Raw genomic sequence first — 18,102 nt, forward strand, 5'->3', positions numbered from 1 at the left:
TTCAATCATTGTTTGCCCCCTGTACCCACATCCCACAGTATCTAGGTTTCTTAGGGGCTTCACATATTTCCACTAGTTTAAAGAACCATTTTCTACCAGGGCTTTTCATGTTTACAGTTTTTTATGGCCCTTCCATTTGAAATCCATGTCACCTATATTTTTTTATCATCTCTTTGTCAAAATAGCATTCTTCATAGCTATCACCTTGGCAGAGAGTGAGAGAGAAAGTAAGCTTCAAATCTTGATGGATGGCCCTTCATGTTTCATCTGGAAAGAATTATTCAGGCCACATCCAAAATGTTTAGTAAAAGTGGTTTGGGTCTTTTCTTGTAAACTAGTTTTGTACAATTAGCAGTGTATTTTTCTAATCTTGTGCTGCTGCTGAGAGAAAGTGCAGACAGTGGACATTTATTTTTCCAGCAAAGATGTCTTGATTTCTTAAATGTGAACAGCAGCTCAGTGAAATTTGCTTTATATCTGCTAATCACTACTCCATTGTCTCAGCCTCTGACTTAGATGCCCAGATGACAGCACTGTTCTGTATTTTTTTATATGACTTCTCTTAACCACTTCTTTGAGGCTTATATATATGAGTTACTCAGGGATAAAGAGGTCACTTGTCATATTGGAAGTGGAGTTCTTCAAGATGCTTTTGTACTCACAGATTCTTATCTGTTCCCCACTGATATATTAGTGATGAAACTGAGTAGCAGCTGGGTATTTTCCATCTTTTGTATTAGTGCTGTTGGGGGTACTTGGACAACCCTGACAGACACCACTGGCTAAAAGATTCTGGGCTCACATGCACAGGAAAAACATACTTATAGTGTGATCCTTGCAGACAACAGCATCTCAACTCCAATTACTTTAAGTTAAGTAACTGTTCACTACCATGTATCTTTCCTCTTTCTGGTCTTGTAGCACTAACTTATGAAGCATTGATGCTTAGTGTTGATCATTGAAATGCTTGTTGAGAATTTTTTTGTCTTTAAACACAAAAATGATCTGCTTTTGTAGCTTATTGAACAATCTAAACGTAAAGGTGAAAGTGAACTACTGGCCAAACGTGAGAGGCTTATGTTGGAAGTAGAAAAACAGACACGCATTATGGAAGAATTTGCAGAATATGCTGAATTGGATCGCATGCAACAGGTTTGATAAATAAAGTATAAAAGAAGTTCAGATAGATATGTTTAACAGAAGGATCATGGAGGCAATTAAAAATGTAGCAAATACTCTTGATAACAAACACAAAAGTTAATCTTTAAAGTTACATTTTTAAATCGCTTACTACCTGCCATATTTATATAACTCGTTAGTCAGTCAGGTACTCAGTAACTACCATAGTGACACTAATATTATGGTTGGATGGAAAGTTTACATTCATGACTTTGTTCCAGTGAGCCAATCAAGTAATCTCAGTGTAACAGGGCACTAAGGTGCCTGCTACTGGGAGAGCCGGAGGAATGGCTCAGGTGCTGGTTGCTAGGGGCAACTGGAGGGAGTTAAGGACACACACCTGTCTGGTCAGCTGAACGAAAGGGGCAGGGCCTGGCTCTGATATAAATTGCAGGCCAAAGGCCAGGGTTTGGGGGGCTGATGGCCAAGGAGGAAGGAGCTCAGCTCTGAATGTGTGAAAAGGAAAAGGGCTGGATGTGCGATAGATGGAACACCCGTGGTGTGGTTCGGAGGACATTTTAGCCATGAGACATAGATTTGTGTTATAGCCCAGGGGTTTGTGTTTGGTTGTTGTTAGCCTCGGGAGAGGCTATAAGGGGATGGAGGAGGCCTCATAGGGGAGCCACATCAGAGTGGGGACCCCAGCTTCAGAGAGGGGGGCAGCACTGCTGAGGAGCCCCAGAGAGTGGGCAGGAGAGACAGATGAACAGGAGGCGGGGGTGTACCTGAACAACCATACCAAACACCGGTCCAGCATACAGCAGGAACCGTAGCCAAGAGGATGAAGGGCAGCCTCCCTATGGTCAAGTTATAAGATCAAAGACGTGGTGGGCGAGATTCTGAGGGTGCTTGGAGCATGCTTGACACAGTACAGAGAGGGGACCTAGGGGCAGCATGGCGACCCTGGGACACCATCCTTCTACACTCAGAATGGTCTGGTATTAAAGATATGGAAAGTGAGGCTGCCTATACACGTGCTCATTGGCATTCTACTGAGAATGCATTGGAGCAGACTCAATTAATCTAGCCATTTTTAAACGTGGGGGCCTAATACATGTGACAGTGAAGTGTTTTAATTGGAATGGCTGCCCAGGAACTGCTCTAATTAAAATGCCTTCTCCCCTTCCCCCATCTCCAAGCACATATATAGGCAGCCTGAAACCTTTTGAGTTGGGTCCAAGCAAGACATGTTAGGTGAAATACCAAATCTAGTGAAGTCATTAGGAGGTTTTTCCAATGACTTTTGGAGCCAAAATTTAATTAGTTGGTTTGGTACAGCCAGTTCTGGGAAACAATCATCAAGTCTGGTTTGCTGAAGTTTTTAGTTTAATAATTTTAATAGGAATTTGAGATTTACATTAACCTCAAAGCTCCACTGTATGCTAACAGTGAGCTAAATGCTGAAACTGACTCCCCAAACCCATTTTCTTAACCAGTAAAACACACCCTTCTATGTGCTTTTGATTTAATAAGGTGCTTAAAATAGAAGGTGCCTAATTTCTTGACTGAGTGATTTTGTACATTAAAACAATTCACTCAAAAGCAAGAAGTGGTTACTTAAAATCAGAAATCCCAGTTGCCGAGACTGTGTATCAACTGGTAAAAAGTTATTGTCTTCTTTATGGTACAGCATGACTTTAAACATCAAATCATTTGGATTTTTTTCTGATGTTAGACTTGATTAAAATAAAATTTAATGTTAATGTTGTCAATTAACATTAAATTTTAATATTCTCAATATTAATCTATTTTTTTCAGTATAGGGAATCTCATAGTATATCTGTTTGAGGGGAAAATTATTACCTTTGTCAAAGAACAAGAAGCTAACTTTGTCTTGTACTTTAGTAGCATTTAAATATACCTATCAAAGCATGAACAGAATTTCTCAAAAGTTTTTACAATTATTTAATTTCAGTATGTGACTGACATGAGGGCATTACAGAAACGCATACAAGAAGCTGATGAAGCAGTTGCTTTTATTAATAAGGAAGAGAGACTTTTCAAGTGGGAGCTGACTGAGTATCCAGTCCTTGAGAACTTAAAAGTTAACACTGAGCCATATCAGAAACTGTTTGGTCTTATACTGAAATGGCAGCGAACAGAAAAACGGTAATTATACACTGGATAGTCCCAATGAGAGAGAGGCTGAAATAGGCTGCTTTTATTTGTCTGAGCAAGATGCATGAGCTCTTTTGAAGCTTGGGGTCTCCATATGAATATTTTTTTTTTTTGCCTGGGTATCCAAGTATAGGCAAGCATAGTTTATATTGTTATTATATTAGTTTATTATTTTGTAATCCAGTAAGAAAGCAACTCCTTTTGTATATGATGATTGTACACGTGTGTTGGCACTGGTCAAACATAAAAGGAGATGGAGGTCGTGCAAGTAGTTTCTGAAAACTGCAACAAGCAGGTTCACATTTAGAGGAGACCAAAGTTACTTTACATGTTAGAGGAAGAGTTTTCTAATTATCCAGATCATTACGTGTGTAGAGTATTACTCAATTTTTAATTTGTCTGCCTGCACAATGGAATGCAGATATGCTTAAGTGATCACAGTGTCCTCTAGTGGCTGTACTAGGCTGCTGCACAAGCATAATAGTATTAGGCTAAAAGTCTGTGAGAGTATCACCTAGTGCAGTGATTCCCAACCTTTTTAGACTCAAGGCACCCCTTGGAAAATACTGTCTCTTAGCTTTCACTCTGTTTTGACTATAGAAAAATAATAGAGCAACTCTTCCATTGCAAAGAACTCAAAGACCACAACTGGACAGAATGTTTTTGACACTATGGATTCCTGTTGGAAATCTCTGGGTTATTCTTGTGAAACATGTACGTGATTGCACACTTCATCATGCTTATACTGCACAGCACCCTGGTTGAGAATCACCATTGCAGTGATCACATCACCACCACCATCACCATTACCATTGCAGTGATCATATGCTGTGGAGGTTACAAGACCTGATTTTAGCTTAAGAATGTGAATGCTGTGCTAGCTACTTTTCAGTGGTTTTCACAGAATAACAGAACTGAGAGAGACATGAGCTCATGAGCTGCATACCCACTCCTTTTTTTTGTGCATGTTTTCTCTTTACAATGAAATAGTTATGTAAACGTCTAAAATGTCTTATAAATCCATACAGGATATGCTTTTCATCCTGCTTCATATATAAGGGAAGTGTTGGAGTCATGACTCACAATGCCTTATCACTCAGCCTTGTGGGTCTTGGACATGGCACACAGCATACAGCCCATTCTGGCCGTGGCCTCACCTCTCTTCTTGTGGCATGTACAAAACCTGTTTGGCGCAGTCTGTGCAGGTGCAGGGACTGGAGCTGGCACTTGAAGCAAACAGTGCAGGGGGCCAGTCTGGGGTGTATGCTGAATATGTGTTGGATCTGGGGCTGGTCATGATCCTGACCTCATGTGCCCAAGCCAGCACAGAGGGCCGTTTTAGTGCAGGAAACCATGCAGCTTGCACCCTAAATGGGCACTCATACCAGGCTGGTCCTGCATGCTGGATCCAGGATCAGTCCAGAACGGAGTCATAAACTCGCCCCATGTGCCAGAACTCACATGCCAGGCTGGTCCCACCCATTGTGTGCCTCATAGGGCTGAGGATGGTGCTGGCATCTGCTATATGCAGAGCTGGAGGTGGGGTGGGTTCTGCAAGAAGTACACGGGGCTAGTCCAGGGACACCGCTACAACCTGCAGGCTGACTTCTGCCCATGGGCTGATCAGTGGGCTCAATCTGACCCACAGACCAGCCCCATGCCCCTCATCTGACCCACAGGGCTGGATGGCTTTGACACTCGTGATATATAAGATGCATTCAAGCTTTGTTCTTTTTCCTCAGATGGATGGATGGTGCTTTCTTAGATCTAAATGGAGAAATCATGGAGTCTGAGATAGATGAGGTTTTTCGGGAGCTTTACAAAATGTCCAGGGTCTTTCAACAAAAACAGAAGAAAGCAGAGCAAGAAAAGAGGAAGACAACGCAGCGCAGAACCTTAGTAGAAGAGAAGATAGAAGAAGAAAAAAAGGCAAATCCAACTATTACAATGTGTTCTGCTGTACTGGAGCAGATCAAAGACTTTAAGGTAAAAAGAGAGCAGATACAGTAATATTTAGCAGCTGGGGCAAATCATGAGCACAGCACTCAACTCCATGAGAAACTATAGTTTACAAAATATCTATTATTTGGTTACAGTAGGAACTTGTTCATTCATACAAATTACTGGGGAAACCCCTTGAAAATGACTGCGCTTTGTGGAATGTTGAGTGATATATAGGGGCCAGATTGGGTCAAACCATGAATTATTACATCGGGCAAGAGAGGAACAGAAGATCTCTTTCTTCCTCATTACCCTAATGGAACCAGGAAGGGTCAGGCCTAAAGTATAGGAAGTGACAAACTGCAACCCATTTGGATCCATTCATCAGAGTAATCTTCATTGCCTAGAAGGGCTTGCTGAACTTGCTGGTTTTTAAGGCTCAAACTCAAAATAATAACAGTGAACTGCTGCAACAGGATTTTTCCTAAGATCTTCTACGAAGTGCTCATGGCTGCCTTGGCTTGGCTTCTTGAAATAACAGATAAATATTTAGAGTAGGGCTGGCAAACAATTAAAAAAATTAATTGCAATTAATCGTGAGATTTTAAAAAAAAGGTTGCAATTAATTGCAATTGTAATTTCCTGGTTAAGCAATAGTCAACACCCTCCCACACCCAACAGCTGGGAACCGGTGTGCCCTTCAGCTCCTCCCCGCCACTACCCATAGTGCGCAACACCCAGCCTTCCCCATGCCTGTTCCAGACTCACCCTGCCTGGAGCAGACCAGCCAGAACCTGTGTTAACAGCCCTGCCACATGCCTGCTCCAGACTCACCTGCCCACGCTGAGCAGTGGCAGTGGCCACCCAGCCACTCCCCCTCACTGCTGCTGGGCCCTTCTTGCTGCAGCCATCTGGAGCCCGCACCTGTGCTGCCCTGCAGCTCCTCTGCACTGGCACTGCTGTCCTGCTGGATGGCCTAAAGGTGGTGGTGATGGCAGCAGAGAGGAGCCACAGGGAACTCGAGTGCCACCTCTGAGTGACCGCAGCAAGAAGGGCCCAGGAGTGGTGAGGGGAAGGGGTTGTTTTTTTCCCCCATGCTGAGTAGCAGCTTCTGCCCAGCCGCTGATGCTTCTGCTGCTGCTTGGTGTGGGTGGGTGCTGCTGGAGCAGGTGCAAGGCAGACCAGTGTTGGGTTCCATGTGCATGGGTTCTGGCTAGTCTGGACCTGGTCCACTTTGCTGGTAAAAATGATGTGCATGATTAAAGAAAATAATGTGTTAATTTGTTTTGTGTTAATCACATAAGTCAGGGGATTCTTGGGAGGGCCCTAGGGGTACATGTGGGTGGGCGGGGACAGAGCACCTCCGCCTCCCAGGAGCAGGGCTGGGGGGCAGATGAGGGCAGCGGCTCCCCTCTGTGGATCACACAAGTGCTGCCCAGCTGGCTGGACATGGGGGGGCAGCGTAAGCTCGCACACGATGGCCACTGCCACTTCCCACTACTCCGTGCTGCCACTGCTCTGCATCCAGCTGTGTGCCACCCCCCTCTCCCCTCCCCATTCCACATCTGGCCACCAGGGGTACACTTACTAAAAAAGGTTGAAAACCTCTGGCATAAGTTAACTACAGTTGACAGCCCTAATTTAGAGTGTATTCTTTTTACTCTCCTGCCAAGGTCTACATTCATGATTTTGTAATTGTTCTGCAACAATCAATATATAATCTTGGCAATAATTGAAGGAGGGCAGTGAATGGAGCCATCTGCATTGTTTGGGTAACCAGTTGCCTTGTGTAACCAATTGTTGCAGGAAGGTATCTGAATTTGGGCATATAAAAAACCTCTCACTTTCTAGAGTGTTTATCAGCAACTTTCTCACCCCCAGTTCACCATCAGTACATGTTCATTGGTGGTAAAGCTTTATTAGACAAGGTTTAGACTGAAATGAAAAGTGTCTGAGAGATTTAACTTGGGTACCAGGAACAGCTGCATCTTCCAAGGGTATTGGAATGTGGACTTATGTACTGAAAATAATAGTAGACCTAGATATTATGGACAGTCACTTAATATTCAGTCTCTCTGGAAATAGTAGTAGAAATGTTGAGCACCAGCAAGTGTTGAAGGTGACTTCTTATGTAGATGCAAAAAGGGAGGATGAGCAAGTCATAATATAGGCAAGTCATAATTTGCCTTACATAGGCAAGTCATAATTCACATCATTTGCAAAATGCTTGTTTACATAGATGGAAGTCTGCTTTATAATCACCTTTTTTCCCCCCCCACAACTAGGAATATATCCCTACAGTGACTATCCTTTGTAACCCTGGCATAAGGACTCGCCACTGGCAGCAGATGTCAGGTATAATAGGATATGATTTAACTCCAGACTCTGGAACTACCCTGAGAAAAGTTTTAAAGCAGAACCTTGGCCCTTACCTGGAACAATTTGAAACCATAAGTATAGGTGCAAGTAAGGTGAGCAGAGTGATTTGGTTGTAAAACCTCTTAAGAAAGAAATGAAGAATAAAGTATGTTTCTATACTATTTTTATGGCTTACAAAAACTACCATTTCTGTTTTCTTGGTATTATGTGACTCTTGATTAGAACTACTTAATGTCAGTGTGAGCCACTGGATGGAGTATTGAACATAATTTTGAGCTTGTGCACATTTGTGGCTTGTTTGGCATCATTAATGGTACCTGGTTTTTACATCTCAGAAAATTTAAGAGTAAGAAAAATAGTAACATAAGGCAATGATTTGATGGTAGAACAAAATGAAAATTTACCTAATAATTATTTAAGTATGTATACTTATATATTGAATGCATCAAATGAGAAAACAGTGACTACAAGACCTTCCTTCCTTCTCCTTGCTAGGAATTTTCCTTAGAGAAGGCAATGCATACTATGATGGAAATCTGGGATTCAGTTTCCTTCAATACAAGTGTTTATCGGGAGACTGGAGTTCGTATTCTGTCTTCAGTAGATGAAATTCAGACTATTCTAGATGATCAGATTGTAAAAACGCAAACAATGAGAGGATCACCTTTTATTAAACCATTTGAAAAAGAAATCAAGGTATGATAAACCACCTTTTAAAACTGACATTTTTATTCAATGGACAACTATTATAAAGTACAAGACTGTATTGTCTCGTTGTGGTATTTTTCATTAGAAAAATCTAATATTTCAAAAATTACTCCTGAGGATAATTTTAAATATACCCAAAGTCTTTTAATTTTTTTTAATGTTGAAATGCTGAAATTTCGTTCTCTTCCTATGCCAAGTCTGAATTCAGTAGAGAGAACATGAAGCCATGCACGTTATAAACCATGTTATAAGAATCTCTACACCTATTTTAATGTATTGCTGTTATGTTTTCATTTTCTTCAGTATTGAGAGCAGATCCAAATAAACTTTGTAAGTATCTGAAACAGTCAGTGATTATATAAGGTAAAAAGCAAAAAAGGCCTTGATAGTCAGGGCTTGAACCCAGCCCCTCATCTGAGATGAGTGGTCACCTGCTGGACTACCGTGTCACTCCAGTTTGCTTGCTCTTCTTTTGGCCCCATCAGTGTCTTGTACTTTGACTTCACAGTAGCCCAGTGTCAATGGGAGGTTAGGAGGGAGATCACACCTATCTTTGCCTGTAGTCTGGTGGTTAGGATAGCATTAAGTTCTCGCAAGATATAGGTTTGTGTTCCCTCAGGATGAGGAGGTCCTAGAAGCCTTGGGCATCATTTCAGCTCCATCCCCACTGGACAGGTTAACAGTGAATAAGGGATGCTTTTTGGAGCAAGATATTAAAGTTTTTGTGGTGCCTAAATGGAGAAATCTATATGGTCATATATATCGTATCGTATCCCCTTAAGGGCTGGAAAAAAAATCCGTAGGCTGCTGCAGAAAAACTGTAGTCACCCTGCAAATGCCATTCTGTGATCTAAAGGCTAGGATAGTCTTTGTGGTTACTGCATCTCCCCAACTTTAAATTCAGTCTTTCATTGTAAACCTGCTATGTCTGTCACTGCATCTGTATCTCATTAACTCATGAGTGAGTTCACTGAATGCAGCTGGTCTACACCTTTTACACAAATCCTTCAAATCTTGCCCCATCTCTAAAGTGAAACTGCTTTAGTGGTGTGAGCAACAGTATCTTTGGATAGCAGAGAGCATGATCTGTTTCTAATGGCACCTAAATAAGAGATTATTGAAAAATGCTATTACTAAAGTAAGGCCAGGCCCTATGAGGAGACTGAGGGACCTAGCTCTCTTCAGCCTTTGCAAGAGAAGACTGAGAGGTGATCTTGTGGCTGCCTATAAATTAATCGGCGGAGGGCAGGAGGGAATAGGAGGTGCTCTATTAACTAGGGCACCCCCTGGAGTAACTAGGAACAATGGCCACAAATTGACGGAGAGCAGATTTAGGTTAGACATTAAAACAAACTTCTTCACAGTAAGGGTTACCAGAATCTGGAATGGGCTCTCCCCTACCCTGGGGGTCTTCAAGAGGAAACAGGACAAGCACCTGGTTGAGGTAGTCTGGCCCCAGCACTCTCTTTCCTGTCCAGGACAGCAGGTCAGACTCAATAACCTACTGAGGTCCCTTCAGACCCAAACATCTATGAATCTATAATCTGATAGTGCCTTTAAGTGAGCAATCTGCACTGCAATCTGCAAATTAGTCCCCTGGTAGATTAGAGTTTGTAAACTCTATCAGCATTATATATCCAGGGAAGAACTTTAATTTTCCTGTGGTCTTCTTGTCTGTTTCTGTTGTCACCTTGGAAGGGTGTTATGCTGTCTATAAAGTTTGTTTTCTTTATGTTCATATACTCTCTTTAAACATATGTAATATGACCGTAGTGCAGTAAAAATTTTAATACATTTGTAAAGGAATGGGAAGATCGTCTGATTCGAGTTCAGGAGATTATCGATGAATGGCTGAAAGTGCAAGCTCAATGGCTTTACTTGGAACCCATTTTTTCTTCAGAAGACATCATGCAACAGATGCCAGAGGAGGGACGTCTCTTCCAGACTGTAGACAGATATTGGAGAGACATTATGAAATACTGTACCAAAGACTCTAAAGTAAGGCATGGCATACTCCAGATAATTAAGAAGACATATTTTCCCCATTCATTTCTGTCAATAATTTAGTAACCAAATATATTTAATGAACTTTCATCCCACTCACACCAAGTGTAAAAGCACTCATCATAAATTTATCAGCTTTATAGCCTTTACTATATGCTGTACCTTGACTGTGACTTTTGATGTGAATTCACAAGTAATTACATATCTTTTATTACAGGTTCTTTCTGCCACTTCATTGACAGGTTTATTAGAGAAGCTTCAGAACTGTAATGAGCTTCTGGACAAAATCATGAAAGGACTTAATGCTTACCTTGAGAAAAAGCGTCTCTTCTTTCCTCGGTATACTGCTTGTTCATTGTATACTGCTTGTTCATTGTTCAATGCTTGTTCTACTGTATAAAAAGCTTGAAATATATAATAACTTAATACTTCTGTTCTTTGTGTGAATCTTTTTTTAGATTTTTCTTCTTGTCCAATGATGAAATGTTGGAGATTTTGTCAGAAACTAAAGATCCTCTTAGAGTTCAGCCTCACTTGAAAAAATGTTTTGAGGGCATTGCTAAGCTGCATTTCCTTCCTAATCTGGATATTAAGGCAATGTTCAGCTCTGAAGGGGAGCGAGTTGAACTGATTTCAACCATTTCTACTTCTGAAGCTCGAGGTGCAGTGGAGAAGTGGCTGGTCCAAGTTGAAGATATTATGCTAAAGAGTATACATGATGTTATAACTAATGCAAGAGAGGTGTGTTTTCTAATACAGACTTGGGCTCCATCCTGCAAATGTTTGCTTCTACCCAGAGTCCCTCCTTTACTCTTAGGGCCCACTCCTGCAGGCTTTTTATACCAGAAATCCTCCTGACTTAAATTAAATTTAAGTATATGAAGGTTTCTTAGATCAAGTTCAATTTAGTAATCTGAGACTTGTAGTTATACAACTGTGAGGTCAGTGGGAGTTTTGTTTGAATAAGGACTGAATTATGTTGTGTTTTCTTTTGTGTAAAATAAGCCTGACAGCAATAGGAAACTTCTTAAGATTCCCTGTTTTAGTTTTTCACTCTTTTCTTAGCTAATTAAAAATTAAAAGTAATCAAAATGCTTGTTGCAAGTTTGACTTCACCTAAAAGAGAACTACAATTGTCAAATTAGCATGGTAGGCAGATTTTCATAATTAACATGAACATTTCAAACAATTTTTGCTCTTTAAACACAAAGAAGGAAGAAACCATAAAGAAGAAAGGCAATTTAAAATGCATATTTTGTGGTGGCTTTGAAAACCCCCCCCCAAATAGTGGGCATTCCAAAGCCTATTATTGCATTATATTATATGATTACCTTGATGATTGTAATGCAAAGGCATAGTTAACAAGACACATCCAGTTATTTACTTGTGACACTGTTAAGTAATGCATTTAACTTTTTTAGGCATATCCAGAGACTGAGAGGAAAAAATGGGTTCTAGAGTGGCCCGGACAAGTAGTTCTGTGTGTATCTCAAATGTTCTGGACAAGCGAGGTACATGAAGCCATTTGCAGTGGGCCAGAGGTAATAATAATCTCACTTGTTTTGCTTTTTGCTTATTTTGTATTTCACTTCTATTATTTTGTTCAACTAAGGCATTCATCTTCCTCTCCCAAGATAAGTTTGGATAAAACAACTGATAAGAAACATTAAAACATAAATGTGTAAATTACCTTTGGGTGTTTCAAATGTTAACTAATGATTAAAATCCAAAGATCGGAAAGTATCTGAGTCTTCATTTTCCTAGAGGATACTCAAACAAGTGGTGCACAGAGAATGGGGATAGTGAATACTGCCTACAAATTTTACATTTTTTTCCCTACATTTAAAGTCCCATAGAAGTCAGTAGAAATTTCCTGGATCTAATACTGGGCTTTCAGTTTTTTTTAAACAATGTTGGCTCGCATGCAACTCTTTTGCTACCTTTGAGTTTTCTGTTAGAAAAGCCAAACTATTTGTGCAGTCCTCTTTCTAACTTAACCCCCCGCCCTCCCCCAAAAAACCCAAACAAACAAAAACAATGGTACTACCACTGAGGTGTGAAAGGATTAAAAAAATAAAAACACCATGCAGACTGGAACTTTTAAAAATGTGGCTGTGCTAAATTCACACACATGTACTATATTTACAACCATTCATTTATATGAACAATTTATTATTACAGTTGAGCAAATTTTCCACAAACTAATTAAACATTATTACCTATTGGTTTAAATTAATTCAGAAAGGTAATGAAATAAAGACCCCTGAATTAATTTTTGCATTAGGTAATCCGGGTTTTTTAAAGATGGATTCAGACTGCGTTTCCAATAAGAATAATGGATTATTGTCTTAATATAGGCCTATTTTTGACTAAGTGTTCTATCTATAACAGTTTTTTAAAGATTGCAACATATAAATGTTAGCAATACTTAAATTAAAAAAAAAAAAAAGCAAACTGAAACTAACATTTGAAAAAAATATACACTGCGTCCGGTCCTATATTTCTTAATGCCAAGTTCCATTTTATGTGTGTGTAGTTTAGAGTTTTCCAAACTACAGTTTAAAAACCACTGATTGTCCATAGAGAGCTACTTACAGAGTAGACAGGTCACATGGTGGATAGGCCCTTCTATTTGTTTACAACAGTTACAATAAAAGAAAGCTATGTACCTTCTGCTTCAGTGTGCTTTGGATCAGTCCTTAAAAGAGCCCACAGGCATCTGCATGCTTTCCTTCATGTCACTATCTAATGTCTGCACAGAGACATTCAGGGAAGTTAAGATACATTAAATAAAGTAATGTGTATAAATTAAAAGATATCTAAATTTCTGTGTGGTCCTGAATGTGACTATATACATGATGGTTTATGTGCCTTAATCTGTGCCCAGTGACTTAATGTTTTCAGGTCATTTACCTTGGCTTTCTTGAATGTTCCTGTGTGGACAAGCCCTATGTTTTACTTTTTTTTTTTTTTATGGAGTAATTACATAATTGTGAAAAAGAGGAGGTAATCCCTGGGGAAATTACAGCAAAGGAAAGTGGTCAATTAAACAATCTTTATTAAGATGCTAGTCTATCTTGTGAGAAAAAAAAGAGAACCAAAGACTGCAGGTTAAGGTTCAAAGATTTTAAAATCCAGTTCATTACATCTTTTTTTCTTTCAGGGATTACTTGATTATTATGACACACTTCAACTTCAGCTTAATGATATTGTGGAGTTGGTAAGAGGAAAATTATCTAAGCAAACACGAACTACACTAGGTGCTTTGGTGACTATTGATGTGCATGCTAGAGATGTCGTCATGGAAATGATTAAAAGTGGTACATATCTTTTTTAAATGTTATTATTGTTGATGTGTTTTTAGCATAGATTTACCCCAAACAGAAATAGACTTCTATAATCTGATTTCCTTCCTTTTTTAATGTAAGCATCTTATGTAGGAAAACATTCATAATTACAAAACTACCAGTATTTCATATCTGTAAGTGTATCTTATACTTTACTGTATCCAATTTTATGAAACTTGTTTCAGCTGTAGTGCTAATTCCATTTTGTACTAGGTGTGGAAAATGAAGCAGACTTTCAGTGGCTCGCTCAACTGCGATATTATTGGGAATATGAGAATGTTCGTGTCTGCATCATTAATTGTAATGTAAAATATGCCTATGAATACCTTGGAAACTCACCTCGACTTGTCATTACTCCACTTACGGATAGGTGTTACCGCACATTGGTAAGCTTTTATATAAAAACACACAGTTCAGATAACTACAAAACTAATTTAATTGTAATATGGTTTTTCCTACTTCATACTTGTTAGGTTCACAAAAATAATTATGGGACTCTGCGTTTCTGTTTAAAACATCCAGTATTCAGGGGCTTGTGAGCATTTTTATATGTGCTCCTGATGCGGCACCTGGCACATTTAATTAGTGAATTGCGTTAATTAAAAGTGCCAGGCTCCACATAGGAAGCATGTGTATCAGCAGTGTAGTGCTCCATACTCAGAAAATGGCAGTGGTGTGCTTTGAACTAAAGCACACTGAATGTGTTTTAGTTAAAAGCGCAGCACTGCCATTTTCTCAGTGCAGAGGTGTCCTGTGCTGCTGTTGCATGCGACACATGAGGCTGCCAGAGCGCATCAGTTTACATGCTCCGATGTGCTGGCTTTCCAGTGCATTGGAGCAGGCTCCTCACATGTGTGTAAGTGCCTTGTGATTCTTATTTAAAGTTTCAGACCTGACCTATCTTATGTTATCACACCTGCAACTATTATTAATTGTTCATGTTTTGTGCTAAAGTGTGCACGCTTATCAACATGGCTGAAATGTGACTGGATGATTTGGTTGTATATCTGGCATTAAGCAAACCTGTCAGCTGGCTGACAGTGAGGGGGTAAACCACTTGTGATGCTCTGTAGCTAGCAAATGAAATTGCCATTGACTTACCTATGATATTGTTCTTAAAACTGGGACAGAAAAGAAACCCAAAATGGACTTGAAAGAGTACTGGGAACTAGAGGGAGGAATAAGGGTTATGTTGGGGAGCTAGAAGGAAGGAAGAAATAATGATCAGGGATTGAGAGATCCAGAAAAATGGGGGAGAGAGAATGAGTGATGAAGGTGGGATGGTATGGGAAAGGAAAGCAGAGGGAAGAGACTGGCATCTGGGGGAGAATAGTAATGGGATCATAGTAAATAGACAATGGGTCAGGGCCAGAGTAAATGGAGACTGGGTAGAGAAGAACGCAGAGAATGAGAGGGAAGAGACAGATCTAAGGACAGAAAAGGAGAAATAGCAACAAAGAAGAGAAGCAGGCAAGATCAGGACCCGTTCGTTTTTTCCCATGAGTAAGAACTGCCAGACCCAGTCCAGAACAGAAAAAATCCAGGTATGATTAGTATTCTAAGGGAAAAAAGACTGCATCTCCCTTTCTAGGTACCTGTAATAAAAGACAGCTTCAAGCTGAACTCATTTACTTTATTTTGAAGTTGGAAATTTTAAGTAAACTTTAGGGTAGCCTTTTCCGTTTAGTATGAATCTGTTTCATACAGTACCTGTGTTCAATTTTCTTGTTACAATTGATTTTAAAATTATTTTCTATTATTAAAGTTGTCTTCAGGATTAAATTATTGGTTATCTTCATAAACTTTTTTTCTTTTTTTTTCTTTAGATTGGAGCTTTTTATCTAAACCTTGGTGGTGCCCCAGAGGGCCCAGCAGGAACAGGCAAAACTGAGACCACCAAAGACTTGGCTAAGGCTCTTGCTGTGCAATGTGTTGTCTTCAACTGTTCTGATGGCCTTGATTATCTGGCAATGGGGAAGGTAAACAGAATTGCATTGCAAACTCAGGACTTGTGTATGTCAGGAAAAAGGTGTTAATTTCCAATGCAAGTTAGGTGCCTACTTCACAAAGCATTTTTGAGCATCTGACCAATGATCCACTGCCCCAAACAACTGCCAATCCAAGGTCTCAATTCTGCAATGAGTTTTACATGTGCTTAACTTTATACACTGCAAATAATATCACTGAAGTCCCTGAGACTGCTAACAATGTGTAAAGTTAAATATGGGTGGAAGAGCTTGCAGGATCAAAGAGGCAGAGCCAGCTTCCATTGAAACCAATGAAAAAGTTCTGTTAACTTATTTTCCTAGGCTGACCTGTCTTTTCAGTTAGGCTAAAATTTTAGTCAATTATTTATTTTAAACCTTCTCATCTTATGTTAGGGATGTAATTACCAGGGATCCGGGTTTTCCATTTCCCACAGAAATGATCCACACATAATGGCTTGGAGCCAGTCTGGTCTGGTTTGGTCTGAAGATATGCACCAGTGGGCCGGGCTGGCTCCATGCCATCATGTTCAGGCCCTGGGACTCAGCCAGAGGTGTGCGCTGCCAGGTCCTCTGCCTGCCATGGCCATGAGCACACCGAGAGCTCACCACCTGCTGCTGCTAAGCTGCTGGCAGAGGTGGCTGTGCACCATGGGGGAGGTGGAATGTGTGGTGGGGGGGCCCACACCTACCTACAAATCCCCCCACACACACCCACAAACCCCACATGTGCCCACAAACCCCAAATACTCACACACCCACCCACACCCCTCCTCATCTTCACAAACCACCCCCCACCTTACGGCCACCCCAACCATACAATGTACTTATATATATTTCTAAAGAAGATTGAAGTAGTGCTATATTTAGTTTACTTTATAATAAAAATACAAATAATTTTGCATAATTTTGAGTTTTTCTGCACATAATTCCCTGGGGTGTTCAGAGTGGTCTCAGAACGGGAATTTCCATGATGAAAAACCTAAAATCAAATGCCGAAATATATAGGTATTTAGAAATTATTTTATTATAGTGATTGAGGCACTGGTAGGTTTCCAAGTTGCTTTAAAACGATAAATATATCAATAAAAATTGTGTTCAGCTGATGCACACGCACATGCACACTGGCCTTTCATTTTGATAAGAGATTTTGGGGTTTTAATCAGAGAATTTGTGATTTCTTTTTTTATCAGAGAAAATCAGGGTCCATGGTAATTACATCCTTTCTTTCTTGTTTTACAGTTTTTTAAGGGTTTGGCTTCTTCAGGTGCTTGGGCTTGTTTTGATGAGTTCAATCGCATTGAGCTAGAAGTACTGTCTGTGGTGGCCCAGCAGATCCTTTGCATTCAGAGAGCCATACAGCTGAAGGTGGAAACATTTAATTTTGAAGGGACTGAACTGAAGCTCAATCCCAACTGTTTTGTAGCTATTACCATGAATCCAGGTTATGCAGGACGGTCTGAGCTGCCAGACAACCTCAAGGTAAAACCATAAAATTAACGAATTAGCTTAATAATACCTTTTGAAAACATAACCAAATGGGCATTGATGATTTTAAAACAGAATGTGGCACATAGAATATATACACTTCATAAAATTTACTTTTCTTATGCTATGTATTTATTTTTTAAGAGGGATGTCCTTGAAGGTTGTTTGTTAAAATTGTTTGCTAATTTTCTTTTTTGTGTGACTGGTCAAAGCTTGCAGTTCTAGGGAGATGTTTTACCCCTGAAACAAATTGTGTAGGAACTTCAGAATTTCATCCTTAGTTATTTTAAAGAAATGATGATGTTGGATCCAATTATTTTAAGGAAACATGCTCTTAAAAATGTTCCAAAAGTATTGCACAAAAACAGTGCTAATGAAATTTGACTAGTTCATGTGATGAATCTGCTATTAAAACACTTCCTATTATGTTTGCTTATGCCTGTTTCTGGAAAGCAGCATTGCAGAGCTGGTCTGTATTAGAGGCATGTTGCTTCAAAGGAAGGCTCTGTAGGAATGCCACCTCAGGAGGGCAAAATTCATTTAGGAACTTTCTGAACCAGGAGCATGCACACTCCTATGTTCTTTCTGGAGCTGCCCTCTCACTATTCTTGAGATATTTGGCTCTCAGGTGGCAAATAAAGCAGTCTGTGTACACTCGAGAGTAAGAACGTGGGGACAGAAAGTTGGAGGAGAACAGCGACAGGGGAGGCTACAGTCTGGAACTTAGTAAATCATATGGCATGAAAGGAGACGAAGCAACTTGCTTGTGTCTGGCTCCTAATGAGCCATGGTTCTTGTCTTCTAATGTTAATAATTCTGTAATGGTGTAACTTTATACATGTTTAATGATTTCTTTGCCTCTCTTCCTAAGCAGGGACCAGAACAGCCACCTCCCTGCTGGGCCCCCCTCGGGGCCCAGGGGAGGCATACCTGGGCCACGGGTTAGCGAGGAT

General features: G+C 40.1%; 1 protein-coding gene across 1 annotated transcript in view; it reads left to right on the plus strand.

Annotated features, from left to right (window-relative positions):
* Nucleotides 1-18,102, plus strand: part of DNAH12 (dynein axonemal heavy chain 12) — a 147,941-nt gene that overhangs the window by 37,343 nt on the left and 92,496 nt on the right. The window contains exons 15-27 of the mRNA XM_019536893.1: nt 1,018-1,152; nt 3,095-3,288; nt 5,040-5,283; nt 7,524-7,709; nt 8,113-8,313; nt 10,129-10,323; nt 10,547-10,668; nt 10,788-11,070; nt 11,751-11,870; nt 13,493-13,649; nt 13,890-14,062; nt 15,503-15,655; nt 16,904-17,143. Coding sequence (XP_019392438.1) covers nt 1,018-1,152; nt 3,095-3,288; nt 5,040-5,283; nt 7,524-7,709; nt 8,113-8,313; nt 10,129-10,323; nt 10,547-10,668; nt 10,788-11,070; nt 11,751-11,870; nt 13,493-13,649; nt 13,890-14,062; nt 15,503-15,655; nt 16,904-17,143 — 2,403 coding nt within the window. The remainder of the gene's footprint in view (nt 1-1,017; nt 1,153-3,094; nt 3,289-5,039; nt 5,284-7,523; nt 7,710-8,112; nt 8,314-10,128; nt 10,324-10,546; nt 10,669-10,787; nt 11,071-11,750; nt 11,871-13,492; nt 13,650-13,889; nt 14,063-15,502; nt 15,656-16,903; nt 17,144-18,102) is intronic.

Source organism: Crocodylus porosus, unplaced genomic scaffold (genome assembly GCF_001723895.1).
Source record: "Crocodylus porosus isolate Cpor-Errol unplaced genomic scaffold, CroPor_comp1, whole genome shotgun sequence".
NCBI classification, from domain to species: Eukaryota; Metazoa; Chordata; order Crocodylia; family Crocodylidae; genus Crocodylus; species Crocodylus porosus.